This window comes from Salvelinus alpinus, chromosome 1 (assembly GCF_045679555.1).
Source record: "Salvelinus alpinus chromosome 1, SLU_Salpinus.1, whole genome shotgun sequence".
NCBI lineage: Eukaryota > Metazoa > Chordata > Actinopteri > Salmoniformes > Salmonidae > Salvelinus > Salvelinus alpinus.
This window is the reverse complement of record NC_092086.1, coordinates 104,201,804-104,218,007: the sequence shown is the minus strand read 5'-3', so window position 1 is coordinate 104,218,007 and position 16,204 is coordinate 104,201,804. Positions and strand designations below refer to the sequence as shown.

Below are 16,204 nucleotides of genomic sequence, written 5' to 3'. Positions count from 1 at the left end.
ATATCCTGTCAGACCCCCTTGCCAGTAACATGGACATTTCTATCTGAATGTTCTGTAATGAATGTTAATAAGACACTGGTTTATTCAAAGTATAGCTCAGTTGACAAACATGTTACTAAGCAACCAACAAATTCTTAATTGCTCACATCCAAGAGGGAAAATATGCGGCAAGATGCATTCTTGAATAATCCAACACTTTACTTTAAAAATGGAACGTAATAGTACACAACATACTGGTGAGATGGAAACATGATTACTTGATGGTGATGTTAATGATGCTTATGTCTTCGTAAGGTTTATCTGTTTTAGGGTTGACTTTGAGGTTGGAGATCCTCTGAACCACCTCCATTCCTTTGGCACTCCTTCCAAACACGGTGTGCTTGTTGTCTAGCCAGGGCTTTAAACACAAGTAGGGAGAGATGTTTATTTCAACATCTTTGTACATAATGCAGAAATGTACAATACTTGACAAAACAGGGATAAAGACATTACTTCAACTGAAGGAATGTCGATTAAGTAAAATATCAGACTTCACAGAGAGTGAGCCCCTTAGTTACCGTGGGCACGACGGTGATGAAGAACTGTGATCCGTTGGTGCCGGGGCCTCCGTTGGCCATACTGAGTGTGTAGGGCCGGTCGTGTCTCAGTGTGGCATGGAACTCATCCTCAAACTCCCCTCCCCAGATACTCTCCCCTCCCATGCCTGTCCCTGTAGGGTCCCCTGTCTGGATCATGAAGCCCTGGGTGGAGAGGAAAGACAACAGTCAAAACATAGTCCGTCACATCTTGTGATTTAAGTTCCTACTACAAAGTCAAAACAATGAGCAGTGATTAAAATGTCCTACCTTGATGACGCGGTGGAATATGTGGCCATTGAAATAACCATTCCTGCTGTGAACACAGAAGTTCTCCACTGTTTTGGGACACCTGAGATACAAAGTAGTCCATAAACATAAGTAAAATTGTCCAATAAAATATATAATTGCAAAACTGTATAGGTTCTGAGGAAAGTTAGCAGACAGAACCCATGGCATTGCAAATGGAAAGGAAGCTCTCTAAAACAACGGAGGGTGACCTACTCGACAGGGAACAGTTTGATGTGGATGTCTCCCATGGTGGTGTGGATGATAGCGCTGTCTGACACCCTTTTGGGCCCCTCTGCCTGGGTAGCAGCCATCACCTCCTCCTTAGACGGCTTCTCGTTGAACACGTCTCTGTCTGACTCGGCACTTTTAGTGTCCTCCGGCTCCCTCTTGGAGAACTACCAAGACAAAAGAAGGGATAGTGACAAAAATGCTGAGGAAATTATGTAATGTGGGTGAAAATATGGCAAAGAATGAAGCAATAAGGCACGAGGGGGTGTGGTATATGGCTGGTATAAGGGCTGTACTTATGCGCATCGCAGAGTGCCTGGGCACAGCCCTTAGCCATGGTATATTGGCCATATTCCACGAGGAGCCGTATTGATATTATAAACTGGTTACCAATGTAATTAGAGCAGTAAAAATAAATGTTTTGTCATACCCGTGGTATACCACGGCTTTCAAACAATCAGCATTCAGGGCCTGAACCACCCAGTTTATAATAACAAATAGCAGCACTGCAAGGGAGCAACAGTAATAGACCATTTCTCTTTTGGACGAGCTACAATTGCCCTGCAGGGACAAATAAAGTTGATTACCATGTAGAAGCGGTTCTTCTTGAAAGCAGTACAGAAAATGGTGGGGTCTGGCATTGTGCTCTGCAGGGCCGGGTTGTCTGATGCCTTCATCTCGATGGTGGGAGCTGTGTTGCATGCCTTGGCAATCCCCTGGAACAGGCTCAGCTTCACCACACGAATGTTCTCTAGCTTCCCCAGGATACGTACACACCTGAACACACACGGGTGGGAAATAAAAACATGTTAGACTAATGCTCTTGTCACTTTCACAAGACAAAGGGGTTTCATGAAAACATTGTTGGGGCAAGGGTTAGAGGCAGTCCACAACCCTGGCCCTGGAGAGCAACAGTGTGTGCAAAATGTTGTTTCCATCCAGCCTTAAAACATCTGATTCAATTAATAAATTTATTTAAGAGCTTGATAAGTTGAATTAGTGTTATTTTGGTGCAAAAAGCCTGCTCTCCCTGTAGCTCTCCGTGGCTGACAACCACTGTGTTTTTAGAGGATATTACTGTCTGTGAAGTCCATTTTGACAATTTAAATGCTACCTGTTGGTCTCCACATTGATGACCTTGATGCCCAGCATGGTTCCGTAGAGGACAAAGTGACCCGTCTCATCAAAGATGATGTTGGTCAGCCTGATGCCATCCACTTTCTCCAGTTCCCTCTCCACCGCCATCCTCCGACCAAACTCCATGTCTGGCAGCTGTTGCTTCATTTGCTGCAGCTCTGTGAACTTCTACAGGATCAGGTCAGAGATGGGCCATGATGAGAGAAATGAGCACAGTTCAGATAAATGCACTGGGGAAATGTGGGAAACGGTGAATACTACGCTACCAATGTGAGTATCTTGTGATAAATTTTAACAAGAAGTAGCACAGTTTATTAATAGCAATATGAAATAAATTAAAGTCCTGATTCTGAAAGTTGGAAACTTACCGATAACGACTCATCAAACACCCTCATCAGTTTCCCCGTCAGGAAGCGGAAGATCCTGACTTTCCTGTCGGTGGCGATGGTAGCCATCTTCTTCCCGTCGTGGGAGAAGGCCAGGCTGGTGGGGTAGGTTTTGTTTTTGGCAAACTCATAAAGGTCTGTGTCAGTCTTATACTGCCAGTCCACGTGCCTGGGGAATTTGAACTCGCTGGGGAGGCCGGTCCAATACTCCAGCATTCCAGCCTTGTCTGCGGAGACGATAACCCTGTATCTAGGGTTGAGGCGGATCTGGGACAGCGGAGAGGAGTGCATCTTGTCGAAGGTGTGGAGCTTCTCGTTGCTTCCCCGTCCATCATAGACGAAGATCTTCCCAGTGGATTTCTCTGAGCAGGCCACGCAGCAGATGGCATCGCCTGGGTTGTAGATCCACTCACACTGGCCAGGGTGGAAACTACACAACACACAGAGCAGAGGAATGGCAGATCAACTAGGAATAAAATATGTGCCGTAGCTCTATAACATGTATGGTGTTTTTGAAGCGGGAGAAGGGATATCTTTTGGCTTTAAGGAAACAAGCTAAATTGCTAAAAGTTTCACCTTTAAAAACAATAAGCAAAAGATGCAAACTCACCCCAGCTTCAGCATGTTGATCATGTCAAAGTTGACCACATCAAAGACTTTCATGGCCTGGTCGTCCCCAACAGAACAGAATAGAGCTCCATCAGCACTGACAGAAATACACTCTATAACTCCTGTAACACATTGAACAAGAAGAACAGTGAATTATAGCCCTGAAATTACATTTCAGGCAGTCTAAAGCCCAGTCTGAGGTTGCATAAAGATACATGTTAATTCATTATTCGTACCCAGATGACTGCGGAAGTGTTTGACAAACTCTACCCCCTCATCTTCTTTCTTTTTCCAGAACTTCACATGACCGTCCTGACTGGCTGTGATGATGAAATCTGTCCTGGAAATGAAAATAATACAAGAATTTATGAGGCAGACTGATCAGCATTGGTATGTGTGTAACATTTGGCATCCAGGAAAACACAAATCAATGTACCAGGAAGTAAACAAATCAGCAAGTGAAAGTGTCTCATAGGACCAAGACTGAACCACAACACAAACCACACACGTTACAATTCTTACTTGGAACAGACAATGTGCGTTATAACATCCCTATGCATGTAGCTCCTCTCGTACATGGCTGCCGATGGCAAGTTGTCCAAATACACACGTTCATACTCCAGCACTGTACAAAAACAAAAACACCATTGTTAGAAGCAATCACAATGAGAGCAACACGATTTTCAGCTTTGTTCTGGGAAATTGTTTGAGCAATAGCCACTCTGGCTAGCTTAATAGCGAGGAGCACAGAAGTTAGCACACATCCAGCAATGCAACATAGCTCGCTAGCTCAAGTTGCTTTAACTCGCTGGTTAGCTTTTCCATCATAAACCTTTTCTCTTCTTGGTCTGTGTCGCCTCGCTTGGCATGGGTCCAACCCATTCCTCCTCTTCTCCAGTTTCTACTTCATCCTGATTATCGTCTAGTTTTCGTTTCAGATCTACGTTCTCTGTGGTGGCCGCCATAGTTGCCGAATTCACTGTTTTCCCCTCGGTTTCCGTATCCGTTCACCGCGGGCTTGGAGAAAAACTCAATAGCTTAATACCGCTCCCTGCAGTACTGACGTGGAATTAAAGTATATGGCTCTGCATCTATCTTTTCTTTCATCTGCCTTTTCCATTCTGGTAACTTACTTGAAAGATCAACACTTGGAAAATAAAAAGTTCAAACGGTTTGCTAATAAATCAGATAATCTACAAGCTTTCTATGTATAGAATACCTTTAATAACAAATTCCATCAATAACAAAAAAATACTTTCAGCATTCACCAAAGTCAAACAAGTAACAGTAAATGTGGGTCCATTGTTTCATTTGTAGCAGAGGCTATATTGACCAGACCTTGAATCTGTGAAACGCGAGAGCCAGATACACCCAGTGTCTGCACCTATTACTTTCCATAGGACATAAATCATAGAACAAAATATCAAATTCAAGTTTTAAAAAACTGCATAATATTTTATGGAAAAGTGTGTCTAAATACATTTTCATGTCTTAGTTTGATTCCTCTGTTAAATGACAGGTGCAAATACTCAGTAAATCTGTCCCTAAATGTTCCATCTTCTCAATCAGTGTCAGAGGACCTGCTGGAGCTGTCAGATGAGGAAGAATCATGTTTCTTCTTCTGCTTCTTCTTGTGACGTTCCTTCTTTCCCTTCTTGCCCTTTTTCTTGTGGCTTTTGTGTTTCTTTCTCTTCTTGCTCTCCTCTTCGTCACTTGATGAAAAGGACCTGCAAAAAATGACAACATCCACAGTTATTAAACATAAAACACCACTGAGACTAGGCATAATTATTTCTCATAGATACTGGAATTAGAAGACAATGTGATGTACCTCTTCCTTTCAGACTTTCTGTCTTTACTTTTCCTCCTCTTGTGTTTAATTTTCCTGGCGTCCTCCTGGGAACCTACAGCAATCAGGAGAAATACACAAAACCATTCAGACAACAAAAAACACTTGAATAAAAGTGAGCGCAACACAGGTGATGAAGACTAGGTCATATAACTGTGTATGTTATAACAGTGTAATACAGCAGTGCTAAGTCTGTTATAACATAACTATTGTTCTGTTATTTGTGGAACAAGCGTCAAAATGTTCTTAAATGTGATGTTTTGGTGCCTCGAAGACAATTCAGAAATCTGATTGAGGACCTTATTACTGATGAATGTGTTTGTTTTTTATGGCCATGTTTTTCTTCCTGCTTGCATTTTGATGCATGTATTTTCTGTAATTCAGGGCTCATCTGCAAAAGAGACCGTGGTCTCAGTACGACTCCCTGAGAAAATAAAGGTTAAATTAAAATTAAATAAAAAAATTGTCTGTTGTACTGTATTGACTTTTTGAGTCTTTTCCTCCCCGGCCCAGCTTGTCGTTAGGCAGATCCTCCTGCTCGTCCTCCGTACTCTCGTCGCTGCTTGTACTGCTCACGTCCAGGACAATGTCTTTCCGGGGGTCCACACGCACAAAGTTACGGCACTCGAACGTCAGGTGGCCCGCTGATGAAATGACAAGGGTACAGAAGAGAGTAATGAAGGGATGTACTTTAGAGAGCAGCTTTATCTAGCACAGTATGATTATGACATACAACATCTCCACTTCGCTGATCCTCAACACTGGGGCCCCACAAGGGTGCATGCTCAGCCCCCGCCTGTACTCCCTGTTCACCCATGACTGCGTGGCCATGCACGCCTCCAACTCAATCATCAAGTTTGCAGACAACAACAGTAGTGGGCTTGATTACCAACAACGACGAGACAGCCTACAGGGAGGAGGTGAGGGCACTCGGAGTGTGGTGTCAGGAAAATAACCTCTCACTCAACGTCAACAGAACAAAGGAGATGATCGTGGACTTCAGGAAACAGCAGAGGGAGCACCCCCCTATCCACATCGACGAGACAGCAGTGGAGAAGGTGGAAAGTTTGCCGTACACATCACAGACAAACTGAAATGGTCCACCCACACAGATAGTGTGGTGAAGGCGCAACAGCGCCTCTTCAACCCCAGGAGGCTGAAGAAATTTGGCTTGTCACATAAAACCCTCAAACTTTTACAGATGCACAATTGAGAGCATCCTGTTGAGCTGTATCACCGCCTGGTACGGCAACTGCACCACCCACAACAGCAATGCTCTCCAGAGGGTGGTGCGGTCTGCACAACGCACAACGCATCACCGGGGGCAAACTACCTGCCCTCCTGGACACCAAAACAGCTTCTATCTCAAGGCCATCAGACTGTTAAACAGCCATCACTAACACAGAAAGGCTGCTGCCTACATACAGACTTGAAATCATTGGCCACTTTAATAAATAGATCACTAGTCACTTTAATTATGCCACTTTAATAATGTTTACATATATTGCATTACTCATCTCATATGTATATACTGTATTTTATACCATCTATTGCATCTTGCCTATGCCGCTCGGTCATTGCTCATCCATAAATATATATGTATATATTCTTATTCCATCCCTTTACTTAGATTTGTGTGTATTAGGTAGTTGTTGTGGAATTGTTAGATTACATGTTAGATCTTACTGCATTGTCGGAACTAGAACACAAGCATTTCGCTACACTCGCATTAACATCTGCTAACCATGTGTATGTGACCAATAAAATGTGATTTGACACACTCAGGGGTCAGGGGACAGCAAAGAACATGCTGTAACTGTATTCACAAGGCTTGAATATGTAGAGTTAGAGACATGATATAAGCAATAAAGATTACTTACGATAACCACATTTCTTACACCCAGCTCTGATGTCCTTATTGGGACCTGCAAATTAAGTGAGAAATCAAATAATTTAGAAATGTCACAACTTCTTGCTTTGTTGATGTGTAGCAAAAACGTAGGCCTTGTAACGTTATATTCCACGCCTAAAATAATTGGATTCCTTCTATGATTCACATTGAGACTAGCTATAACATAACACAATTATTATCAAATTAATAGGGAAGCTAAACTACCATACACAAACTATTGTCGAAATAACTTTAGCTAGCTATCTAAACATTGAGCACAATCATGCTAGCTAATCAGAGGTGCAAGGTTAGCTAAACTAGCAGTACATAAATTCCATTAAAAAAACGCAAGGATTCGATAGTTAGGCTATAGCTAGCTAACTCCAATTGCCATTATAATATGACATCTGATTCGTTTTAAGTTGGATCAAACATACCTGATGCAGCCATTATCACACTTTATAGACAAAAACCTTGTTGCGTTCATAAATTTCAAACCACAAAGTTCCCAGTGGGTCCTCTACAAAATAGCTCCGGTAGGAAATATCAACTGGTTAGTTCCCTGTACCGTCTTTGGTAAAACCGCATTTTGAGCGGATTTCACTCACTACTTGAGAAATAATTCTAATTTACTAGTACTTGTGACTCTCTTCTTTTTCATACATCTTTCATAATAAGTGTTTTCTTGATATAAATGTGCAAGCCTCCTTCAAGCTAACTTATGTTCTGTGCGATGTTTTAGTGGGATTGTTTACAATGTAACACACGGACCAAATTTTAGAGATGAATATGAAAATAATGATCTATATTTTAACAGAGTTGTGTAATTACGTAATTTTCCTACAAATATGTAATAATAGTTTGTTACTATTTGAAAAATATCACCCTCGAACTAATATTAGGGGAAAAAAGCTTCCAAGCATTGACTTGGCAAATACCCTTCATCGCCCATTGATTCGAGGTAAATAAAGCACCCATGTTTAAACAACATGGCGGTTGACAGTAATCTGGGTTAGCAAGAAATGTAGACATTAATCTCTACATTTTTGCAAACCACTTAGTGCTGATTTCTAAATTAGCTATCTATTCTACTGCTGAAAAAACAACGGATTTCCGGTTTCTAGTTGTTCGTTAATATCAACGACAGAATGAGCAACATCTACATTCAAGAGCCTCCATCAAATGGAAAGGTGAGCGCGAGCATTTGTTCCCCTGACGATCCTTATTAATATCTGACTGTCACTACAATGGTTTGCATGATAAACTATGATTATACAGAACATATTATCTTTGTCTAGAAACCCGACATTGAATTGCATTGAAGTCTACGTGGGGCAGAAATGAGCGTTTGTATCAGGAAAGTTTACTCTTACGACCTCTACAAGCCAGATTGTTAAATACCCGTTGTCCCTGCGGTTCAGCCTTTTGGCGGTAGGGATGTGAGACAATATATCAAAGGAAGGTATAATTACATCAAATGTTCAAAGCGCTGGTAGTACGTTCAGATTTCTATCACCTGAATTATATGCACAATATAAAATGCACGAGATGCATGCGCACTTGCCTAGCTCGTGCACCTGTTTTACATGATTCTGCTAGAAATCTGAACCAGCACTTTGAAAAGTTGATATAATTATACTTTCCTGTGATATATTGTCTAATATCCCTACCAAAAGGACCAATTGTATGGACAACAGGTAAAGTAAGTTCAAATATCATTCCATAGAGTGGTGCCAGAGTTCATTGTCCAAGGAGGAGATCCCACAGGCACCTGGACGGTGGAGAGTCCATCTATGGACTGCAGTTCAAGGTTAACTTTCACTGTCTCCATCACCTCATTATCTCGGATCATGTTCAATCCCCCCAAAAGATAGACTAGACATAAATGGAACTCTTCTACTTGGAACCTTTGCCAACTCACCAATAATACTGCTACTAATGATGAAACAGTGGGGCTGATTCTTGTTTTTCTGTTGGTTCTGTCCCACGTTCTCAGGATGAGTTCCACTCCAGACTGCACTTCAACAGACGAGGCCTGGTTGCCATGGCCAACGCAGGGCCCCATGACAACGGCAGCCAGTTCTTCTTCACCCTTGGCCGGGCAGATGAGCTCAACAACAAACACACCATCTTTGGAAAGGTAAAACGCCAAAAGAAGATCCATGCATGAGGTAAATCTTTTAGTATGCAGCATTTGTAATCTGAGCCAACTCAGTTGTAATTGCAGCAAACAGATTCTAGAAGCCATCTTTTCCTGTAAATTAATCTTCCTTTCCTCAATGCAGGTGACAGGTGATACAATGTACAACATGCTCAGGTTAGCAGAAATGGAATGTGATCCGGAGGAAAGACCTTTAAATCCACACAAGTTACAAACCACTGAGGTATGGGTTGGGTTTACATCACACAATAGTATTTTAGCACTTTGACCATTCATTTGTTTCAATTTCAATTCCGGGAATGTTTTCTCACATGTTACGCTATAATAGCATTGTTTACGTTACTTGTTCATCAGTGTTCAGAGTTTATGACACTTTTTCTTCAAGGCCCAATGCAGCTGTTTTAATATTATTATATAATAATTTCTGGATAACAGTTAAGTACCTTACTAGCTAGGTTTCCATCCAATTGTTGACAGATTTTTATGCATAAAAACAATATTTTCCCACCAGAGATGTGTTTCTGTCAAATTTACTTGTTGCAGATAAAAGCCTGTGCGTGATGATGTAGTGCACATAAAAATACCTATTGCGGTTAAATTTCCATTTACCCGAGGATTTTTTTTTTTCAACTCTACTGATGGGTTTTATCAAAATATGCTGTGTTATATAGTGAGTATGCCCACTCTGGTATTGGCATGTGCACTCTAGCCAACAGCTCACAATACTCTACCTGTAAGCATGCATGAGATTATTATGGACAAAGGAGCAAGATTATTTTTATTGGTCAAACGGCAGCCAAGCATCGATGTCATGTCACCAGCATAAAACCCTCAATATTTATTGGAAAGGAGCATCAAGCTCATCACCTTGCACTTTCACCACCCTGTGAAGTTCATAACTGACTTAATCTGTAGCCTAATAAACTGCAGGCTTTCCTGAGTCGTGGTGGGAGGACAACACATGTCATTGCGTGACTCCAAGTTTACTTCGATATAATGGTTATTATATCAATATTTGTGCATAAAAGTGTTTGAACCGACATTTCTCACATATTAATTTCACAGACGCAAAAAGATCCCACCTTGTTTATCGTGTTTTGTCAACATTTGGAAAGTTTACCGAAACTTTTTCTGTTTCTATTAGGCCTGTCGTAAAAAATAAAATTATTCGACATGTACTTTATTTAAAAAAAAAAATGTTTAGTCCCTTCACCACCCTCTTCTGAGGACAAATTTCTTTTAGCTTTTTCTCGACATGCAATTTGCTCGTATAAAAAGGTTGTATGGAAACCTTGTTTGTGTAATAGATTTCCATTAAAATGGGCAAAAATAGTTTTTTAGCAAATAACTATTTCTCAGGCAAAAAATTTGCTAGAACTGTCAGAGTTTTCTGTGGGAAAAGGAAAATGGAAAACTAGCTGTCATGGGCAAAAGTTTTGAACTTTTTGTTATTGGTCAGCAACTCAGGAAATAACACTGATCACATTTTTTCACAGTTTTCCAGTGTTAGTTTCATCAGCTCTTATATGATATAAAAACACTGAATTTTGAGTGCATTGGGCCTTTAACCGCTACATTTCTTATAAGAGAGTTGACTAGGTGTCCAACAAGTGGTGCTATTGTACAAGAGAAAGTGATGTCAAATCAGTGGTACTAGGCAGTTGTAATTCTATAGACTAGCCAGGCAGAGGTGCTGTTGTACTGCGTAGACCTATGGCGTAGACAAGGGAGCCCAGTCTGACAGGTTGGTTCAGTTCACAAGGAAATCAGCGATGAAAGACAGATTATTTCATTTGATCTTTTCTAACAAAAATAGGTGTCCTTCAAAGCAATCTTATGATAAACGTTATGATGCAGTATTACTGAACACACAGAAGTAGATTGAATAGAACTAATAATAGACTTGAATGGGGAAGCCTGTTCTAATCATTCTATGACTGAAAATACCAGAGGTCCTCTTCATAGAAATACAACAGTGTGGTTCAGCAGCTTTGCAGTAATGGCATTGGGCATCATTAATCCGATGGACAGGCTGTACTGTAGGCTGCATGCCGACACTGATAACTCAACAATGACTCCTCACTCTCCACATTTAACATTTTTGTCATTAAGCAGATGCTCTTATGCAGAGCGACTCAGGGCTCAGACACTCCATTAGCGTTTGCTGGCTGAGAGTACTGAGCACCTCTGAACAGAGTGCGTCTGTTATTTTGCCAACCGAGTGCCCACCGATTTTTAAATCGAGAATCTGTGAAACATGTCGGCTGTAAGACGTCTACAGCGGGTGATCCCTAAAACACTGTGCTGAACGATCGTCTACAGCGGGTGATCCCTAAAACACTGTGCTGAACGATCATCTACAGCGGGTGATCCCTAAAACACTGTGCTGAACGATCGTCTACAGCGGGTGATCCCTAAAACACTGTGCTGAACGATCGTCTACAGCGGGTGATCCCTAAAACACTGTGCTGAACGATCGTCTACAGCGGGTGATCCCTAAAACACTGTGCTGAACTATCGTCTACAGCGGGTGATCCCTAAAACACTGTGCTGAAGGATCGTCTACAGCGGGTGATCCCTAAAACACTGTGCTGTACGATCGGCAGACAATTTCTAGATCCACATTTGGTGCGATGTGTGCGAGCCTTTACAGTTAGCTACACTACTGTAGCTAAGTCCAAGATAATTACAATGACAAACACCATATCTGATTGATTGAACACTATCTGTTGTAAAAGTACACACTAACATTTTAAAGACAGTGACTTTTTGGTGACCTTGAATGAATAAATGAATCAGAGGGTTGGCGGTACTGATGCTAGGGTGTTGATGAGGACTAGTGACACCCTGTCAGCCAAGCAGAACCCCCACCTCCCCCGCTGCTGCTGCTAACACACACACACCTTGGGCCACTGGCCCCACATCAATGAACCCGGCCTGTCCACTGCAGCCAGTTCCTGCTAGGTGAAAGAGAAATGCTGGCACCCACACTACATGACTTACCCTGCTGTAGTGGAGAGGACGGGGGGACCCCGAAAGGGAGCACGAGACCGAGAGAAGCCCCAACGGGGAGAGAGAGAAGGGAGGGAGAGTCGGGTAGAGAACCGTTGTGACAGTTTTTGTAACCTAGATTGAAAAGATGCATCACAGACCTCTAGTCCATTGTCCAAAATCAGTTACTGAGAGAATCCTGTAATCCATGTCGTAATCTCACAATGCCACTGTGCTGATTGCCATACAACAGCAGCTTTATCAGAAACTCTGTTATCTAGCTGCGGGTTGGTTTGCCTCTTAACCCCACTGGGATAAGGATTCGGCCCTGCCAGTCAGCTGTGTGCGTGTGACTGACAGGTAGGCCAACGCTAACAGACTATAGTATATTAAACACAAGTGTAGATTGTTTGACTGTAGACTTGTACCCCAGCACCGTGGTTTGTGTTGGCACAGAATCAAAGAGGAGGCTGGTCGCTACAGTGTTGGGCCTGGGACAAAGGGGCAATTGTTGTAGAGCAGATCTCCTCTCCTGTCTCTCTCTCTGAGATATTGTTTTAGACCACAAGGGTGTATTTTATTGTTTGGTCCACCGAGTTATTCCTTTATGCTCAATTGCAGGGGATAAAACTGAAGGACAGTTGTGCTGCACGTGTGTGTGTGTGTGTGTGTGTGTGTGTGTGTGTGTGTGTGTGTGTGTGTGTGTGTGTGTGTGTGTGTGTGTGTGTGTGTGTGTGTGTGAAAATTAGGAATCTCGCTGAAAAACAAAAATATTTTTCACATCTACACAAAACGTCTTTACCGTATTGCCAGGCATTTGATTCCCATAGTTGCCAAGTGACCAGACAACATTCCATTTATCTCATCAAGTGACGTAATCAGTCTGAGGTGTGTGCTATTTTCACAAGAGGCCATCATAATACAGTATATATTTACTATGTCCGGATTGGAATTGAAGAGGGAATCCCCATTTGGTCCTGTACGTTACAGGAGAGATGAATAAACCTGCAAACTTCTCTAGATATACTCACACTGCTGGTGGGGTGCAAACAGTATTTAATGTGAACTTAAAAAGCCTTTATCAAACTTACAACACAGGTATATACTTACAACACAGGTATATACTTATCACATCATTATCCATTATTATAAACTGGGTGGTTCGAGCCCTGATTGCTGATTGGCTGACATACCACAGGTATGACAAAACATTTTACTGCTTTAATTACATTGGTAACCAGTTTTTAATAGCAATAAGGCACCTCGGGGGTTTGTGGTATATGGCCAATATACCACAGCTAAGGGCTGTGTCCAGGCACTCCGCAATGCGTTCTACATAAGAACAGCCCTTAGCCGTGGTATATTGGCCATATCGTGGTATATCGTGCCTTATTGCTTAATTCTATATCAACCTCATGATACAGCTATATACAGTGCATTTGGAAAGTATTGACCACTTGATATTTTGTTACATTACAAAATATTTTGTATACATTTTAGAATGTATTAAATCTTTTTTTCCCTCATCAATCTACTCACAATACCGCATAAAACAGGTGTATTACAAATAAAAAATGGAAATATCACATTTACATAAGTATTCAGACCCTTTACTCAGTACTTTGTTGAAGCACCTTTGGCAGCGATTACAGCCTCGTTTTCTTGAGTACACTGTTGGCAGACCTGTATTTGGCCAAGACAACGCAGGAGTGGCTTCGGAACAAGTCTCAATGTCCTTGAGCGGCCCAGCCAGAGGCAGGATTTGAATCCGATGGAACATCTCTGGAGAGACCTGAAAATAGCTGTGCAGCAATGCTCCCCATCCAACCGGACAGAGCTATAGAGGATCTGCAGAGAAGAATGGGAGAAACTCACCAAATACAGGTGTGCCAAGCTTGTAGAGTCATACCCAAGAAGACTGGAGGCTGTAATCACTGCCAAAGGTGCTTCAACAAAGTACTGAGTGAAGGGTCTGAATACTAATGTAAATGTGATATCAGTTTTTTCTAAACCTGTTTTTGCTTTGTCATTATGGGGTATTGTGTGTGTGTATATATTGATGAGGGGAAATAACTATTTTAATACATTTTCGAATAAGGCTATAAAGTAACAAAATGTGGAAAAAGTAAAGGGGTCTGAATACTTTCCAAATGCACTGTACATCAATCCCATTCACCTCCACAGCATTCACCAGAGATAGATCTGAGCTCCAACACCTCATCACCATTCCTATTGATTAAGTCAGGTCTCAGTCTGTATAAAGTGCCTGAGGCCTCTTTGCGGTAGTTTGTTTAAAAAAAAAAATAATTGTTAAACCCAACGGGGCATGACTGGGGAAGCAAAACGCTTCCATATGGGTCTATGTACACTATGTTGCTAACGAATAACCATGACCAGTCTTTTCCAATCTTAGTCATGCTTTGACTGAAAAATCTTGGTTAGGGGGTTTAAGGTGCATGGCCTGTTGAGTCAGTCCAGGGGTGGTCTATCTGTGTGGTGGATTGTATTCCCCCCCCATCAATGTATTGATCACATCTTTACTAATGCTGCAGAAATTTGCTTTAAAGCAGTATCCAAATCCATCGTATGTAGTGATCACAATATAATAGCCATATCTTGGAAAACCAAAGTTCCAAAGGCTGGGCCTAATATAGTGTATAAGAAGTCATACGAAAAGTTTTGTAGTGATTCATATGTTGATGATGTAAAGAAAATTTGTTGGTCTGTGGTGTGTAATGAGGAGCAACCAGACGCTGCACTTGACACATTTATGAAATTGCTGATTCCAGTTAATAATAAAATACTAGTAAAAACTGTTAAATCCCCTTGGATTGATGAGGAACTGAAAAATTGTATGGTTGAGAGGGATGAGGCAAAAGGTATGGCAAATAAGTCTGTCAGCCCAACTGATTGGCAAACGTACTGCAAATTAAGAAATCATGTGACTAAACTAAATAAAAATAAACTATAATATGAAACGAAGATAAAGAATGATAGTAAAAAGCTTTGGGGCATCTTAAATAAAAAATGTTGGGGGGGGGGGGGCAACTCGGCTTCATCATTCCTTGAATCCGATGGCTCATTCATCATAAAGCTCACTGATATTGCCAACTACTTCAATTACTTTTTCATTGGCAAGATAAGAAAGCTTAGGGATGACATGCCAGCAACAAACGCTGACACTACACATCCAAGTATATCGGACCAAATTATGAAAAACAAGAATTGTACTTTTGAATTGCGTAAAGTCAGTGTGGATGAGTTTATTGTTGTCTGTCAGACCCCGGTGGCTTGTCATTGTTGATAATCTGGATGGAAAATTACTGAGGATAATAGCGGATGATATTTCCACTCCTATTTGCCACATCTTCAATTTAAGCCTACTAGAAAGTGTGTGCTCTCAGGCCTGGAGGGAAGCAAAAGTCATTCCGCTACCTAAGAATAGTAAAGCCCCCTTTACTGGCTCAAATAGCTGACCAATCAGCCTGTTACCAACCCTTAGTAAACTTCTGGGGAAAATGGTGTTTGACCAGATACAATGCTATTTCACAGTAAACAAATTGACAACGGACTTTCAGCATGCTTATAGGGAAGGACATTCAACAAGCACAGCACTTACGCAAATGACTGATGATTGGCTGAGAGAAATTGATGATAAAAAGATTGTGGGGGCTGTTTTGTTAGACTTCAGTGCAGCTTTTGACATTAACGATCATAGTCTGCTGCTGGAAAAACATGTGTTATGGCTTTACACCCCCTGCTATATTGTGGATAAAGAGTTACTTGTCTAACAGAACACAGGGTGTTCTTTAATGGAAGCCTCTCAAACATAATCCAGGTAGAATCAGGAATTCCCCAGGTTAGCTGTTTAGGCCCCTTGCTTTTAATTTTTAATTTTTACTAATGACATGCCACTGACTTTGAGTTTTTAAAATGTATTTTTTATTTTTTGTTTCACATTAGGTAAGCTAGTTGAGAACAAGTTCTCATTTACAACTGCGACCTGGCCATGATAAAGCAAAGCAGTGTGACACAAACAACAACACAGAGTTACACATGGAATAAACAAGCGTACAGTCAATAACA

The 16,204-nt window shown here is 41.5% G+C and overlaps 3 protein-coding genes across 6 annotated transcripts in view; 1 reads left to right on the top strand and 2 right to left on the bottom strand.

Moving 5' to 3' along the window:
• Positions 1-58: 58 nt before the first annotated feature.
• Positions 59-4,267, bottom strand: ppwd1 (peptidylprolyl isomerase domain and WD repeat containing 1). The gene is made up of 11 exons (XM_071369071.1): positions 4,059-4,267; positions 3,749-3,851; positions 3,463-3,566; positions 3,228-3,348; positions 2,600-3,047; positions 2,209-2,399; positions 1,682-1,871; positions 1,080-1,261; positions 846-927; positions 558-740; positions 59-397 (listed from the first exon to the last, which is right to left on the bottom strand). Exons 1-11 carry the CDS (start codon positions 4,189-4,191, stop codon positions 254-256), a joined length of 1,881 nt encoding a protein of 626 aa, XP_071225172.1. The 5' UTR covers positions 4,192-4,267; the 3' UTR covers positions 59-253.
• Positions 4,268-4,427: 160 nt separating this feature from the next.
• On the bottom strand, positions 4,428-7,726 carry LOC139556163 (protein SREK1IP1-like). 2 transcript variants are annotated; one of them, XM_071369872.1, is made up of 5 exons: positions 7,404-7,726; positions 6,956-7,000; positions 5,561-5,719; positions 5,058-5,130; positions 4,428-4,953 (listed from the first exon to the last, which is right to left on the bottom strand). In XM_071369872.1, exons 1-5 carry the CDS (start codon positions 7,414-7,416, stop codon positions 4,788-4,790), a joined length of 456 nt encoding a protein of 151 aa, XP_071225973.1. In that variant the 5' UTR covers positions 7,417-7,726; the 3' UTR covers positions 4,428-4,787. The 2 variants fall into 2 exon arrangements, with proteins under 2 accessions (XP_071225973.1, XP_071225886.1); XM_071369785.1 differs by having other exon boundaries at positions 5,552-5,719; positions 7,404-7,658.
• Positions 7,727-7,988: 262 nt separating this feature from the next.
• The window catches only part of LOC139556003 (spliceosome-associated protein CWC27 homolog), a 53,163-nt gene continuing 44,947 nt past the window's right edge, over positions 7,989-16,204 (top strand). For all 3 annotated transcript variants that reach the window (XM_071369662.1, XM_071369501.1, XM_071369579.1), the window contains exons 1-4: positions 7,989-8,156; positions 8,693-8,776; positions 8,963-9,106; positions 9,252-9,350. In XM_071369662.1, coding sequence (XP_071225763.1) covers positions 8,115-8,156; positions 8,693-8,776; positions 8,963-9,106; positions 9,252-9,350 — 369 coding nt within the window. In that variant the 5' untranslated portion in view covers positions 7,989-8,114. The remainder of the gene's footprint in view (positions 8,157-8,692; positions 8,777-8,962; positions 9,107-9,251; positions 9,351-16,204) is intronic.

Coding starts and splice junctions, on each gene's coding strand:
- LOC139556163 (XM_071369785.1), bottom strand. Junction 5,720..6,955: donor GTGTAAGAAATGTGGTTATC/GTAAGTAATCTT, acceptor TCATTTCATCAG/CGGGCCACCTGACGTTCGAG. Junction 4,954..5,057: donor AGAAAGTCTGAAAGGAAGAG/GTACATCACATT, acceptor CATTTTTTGCAG/GTCCTTTTCATCAAGTGACG.
- ppwd1 (XM_071369071.1), bottom strand. CDS start 4,191: ATGGCGGCCACCACAGAGAACGTAGATCTGAAACGAAAACTAGACGAT. Junction 3,567..3,748: donor ACGCACATTGTCTGTTCCAA/GTAAGAATTGTA, acceptor TTTCATTTCCAG/GACAGATTTCATCATCACAG. Junction 1,262..1,681: donor AGAAGAACCGCTTCTACATG/GTAATCAACTTT, acceptor TTGTCTTGGTAG/TTCTCCAAGAGGGAGCCGGA.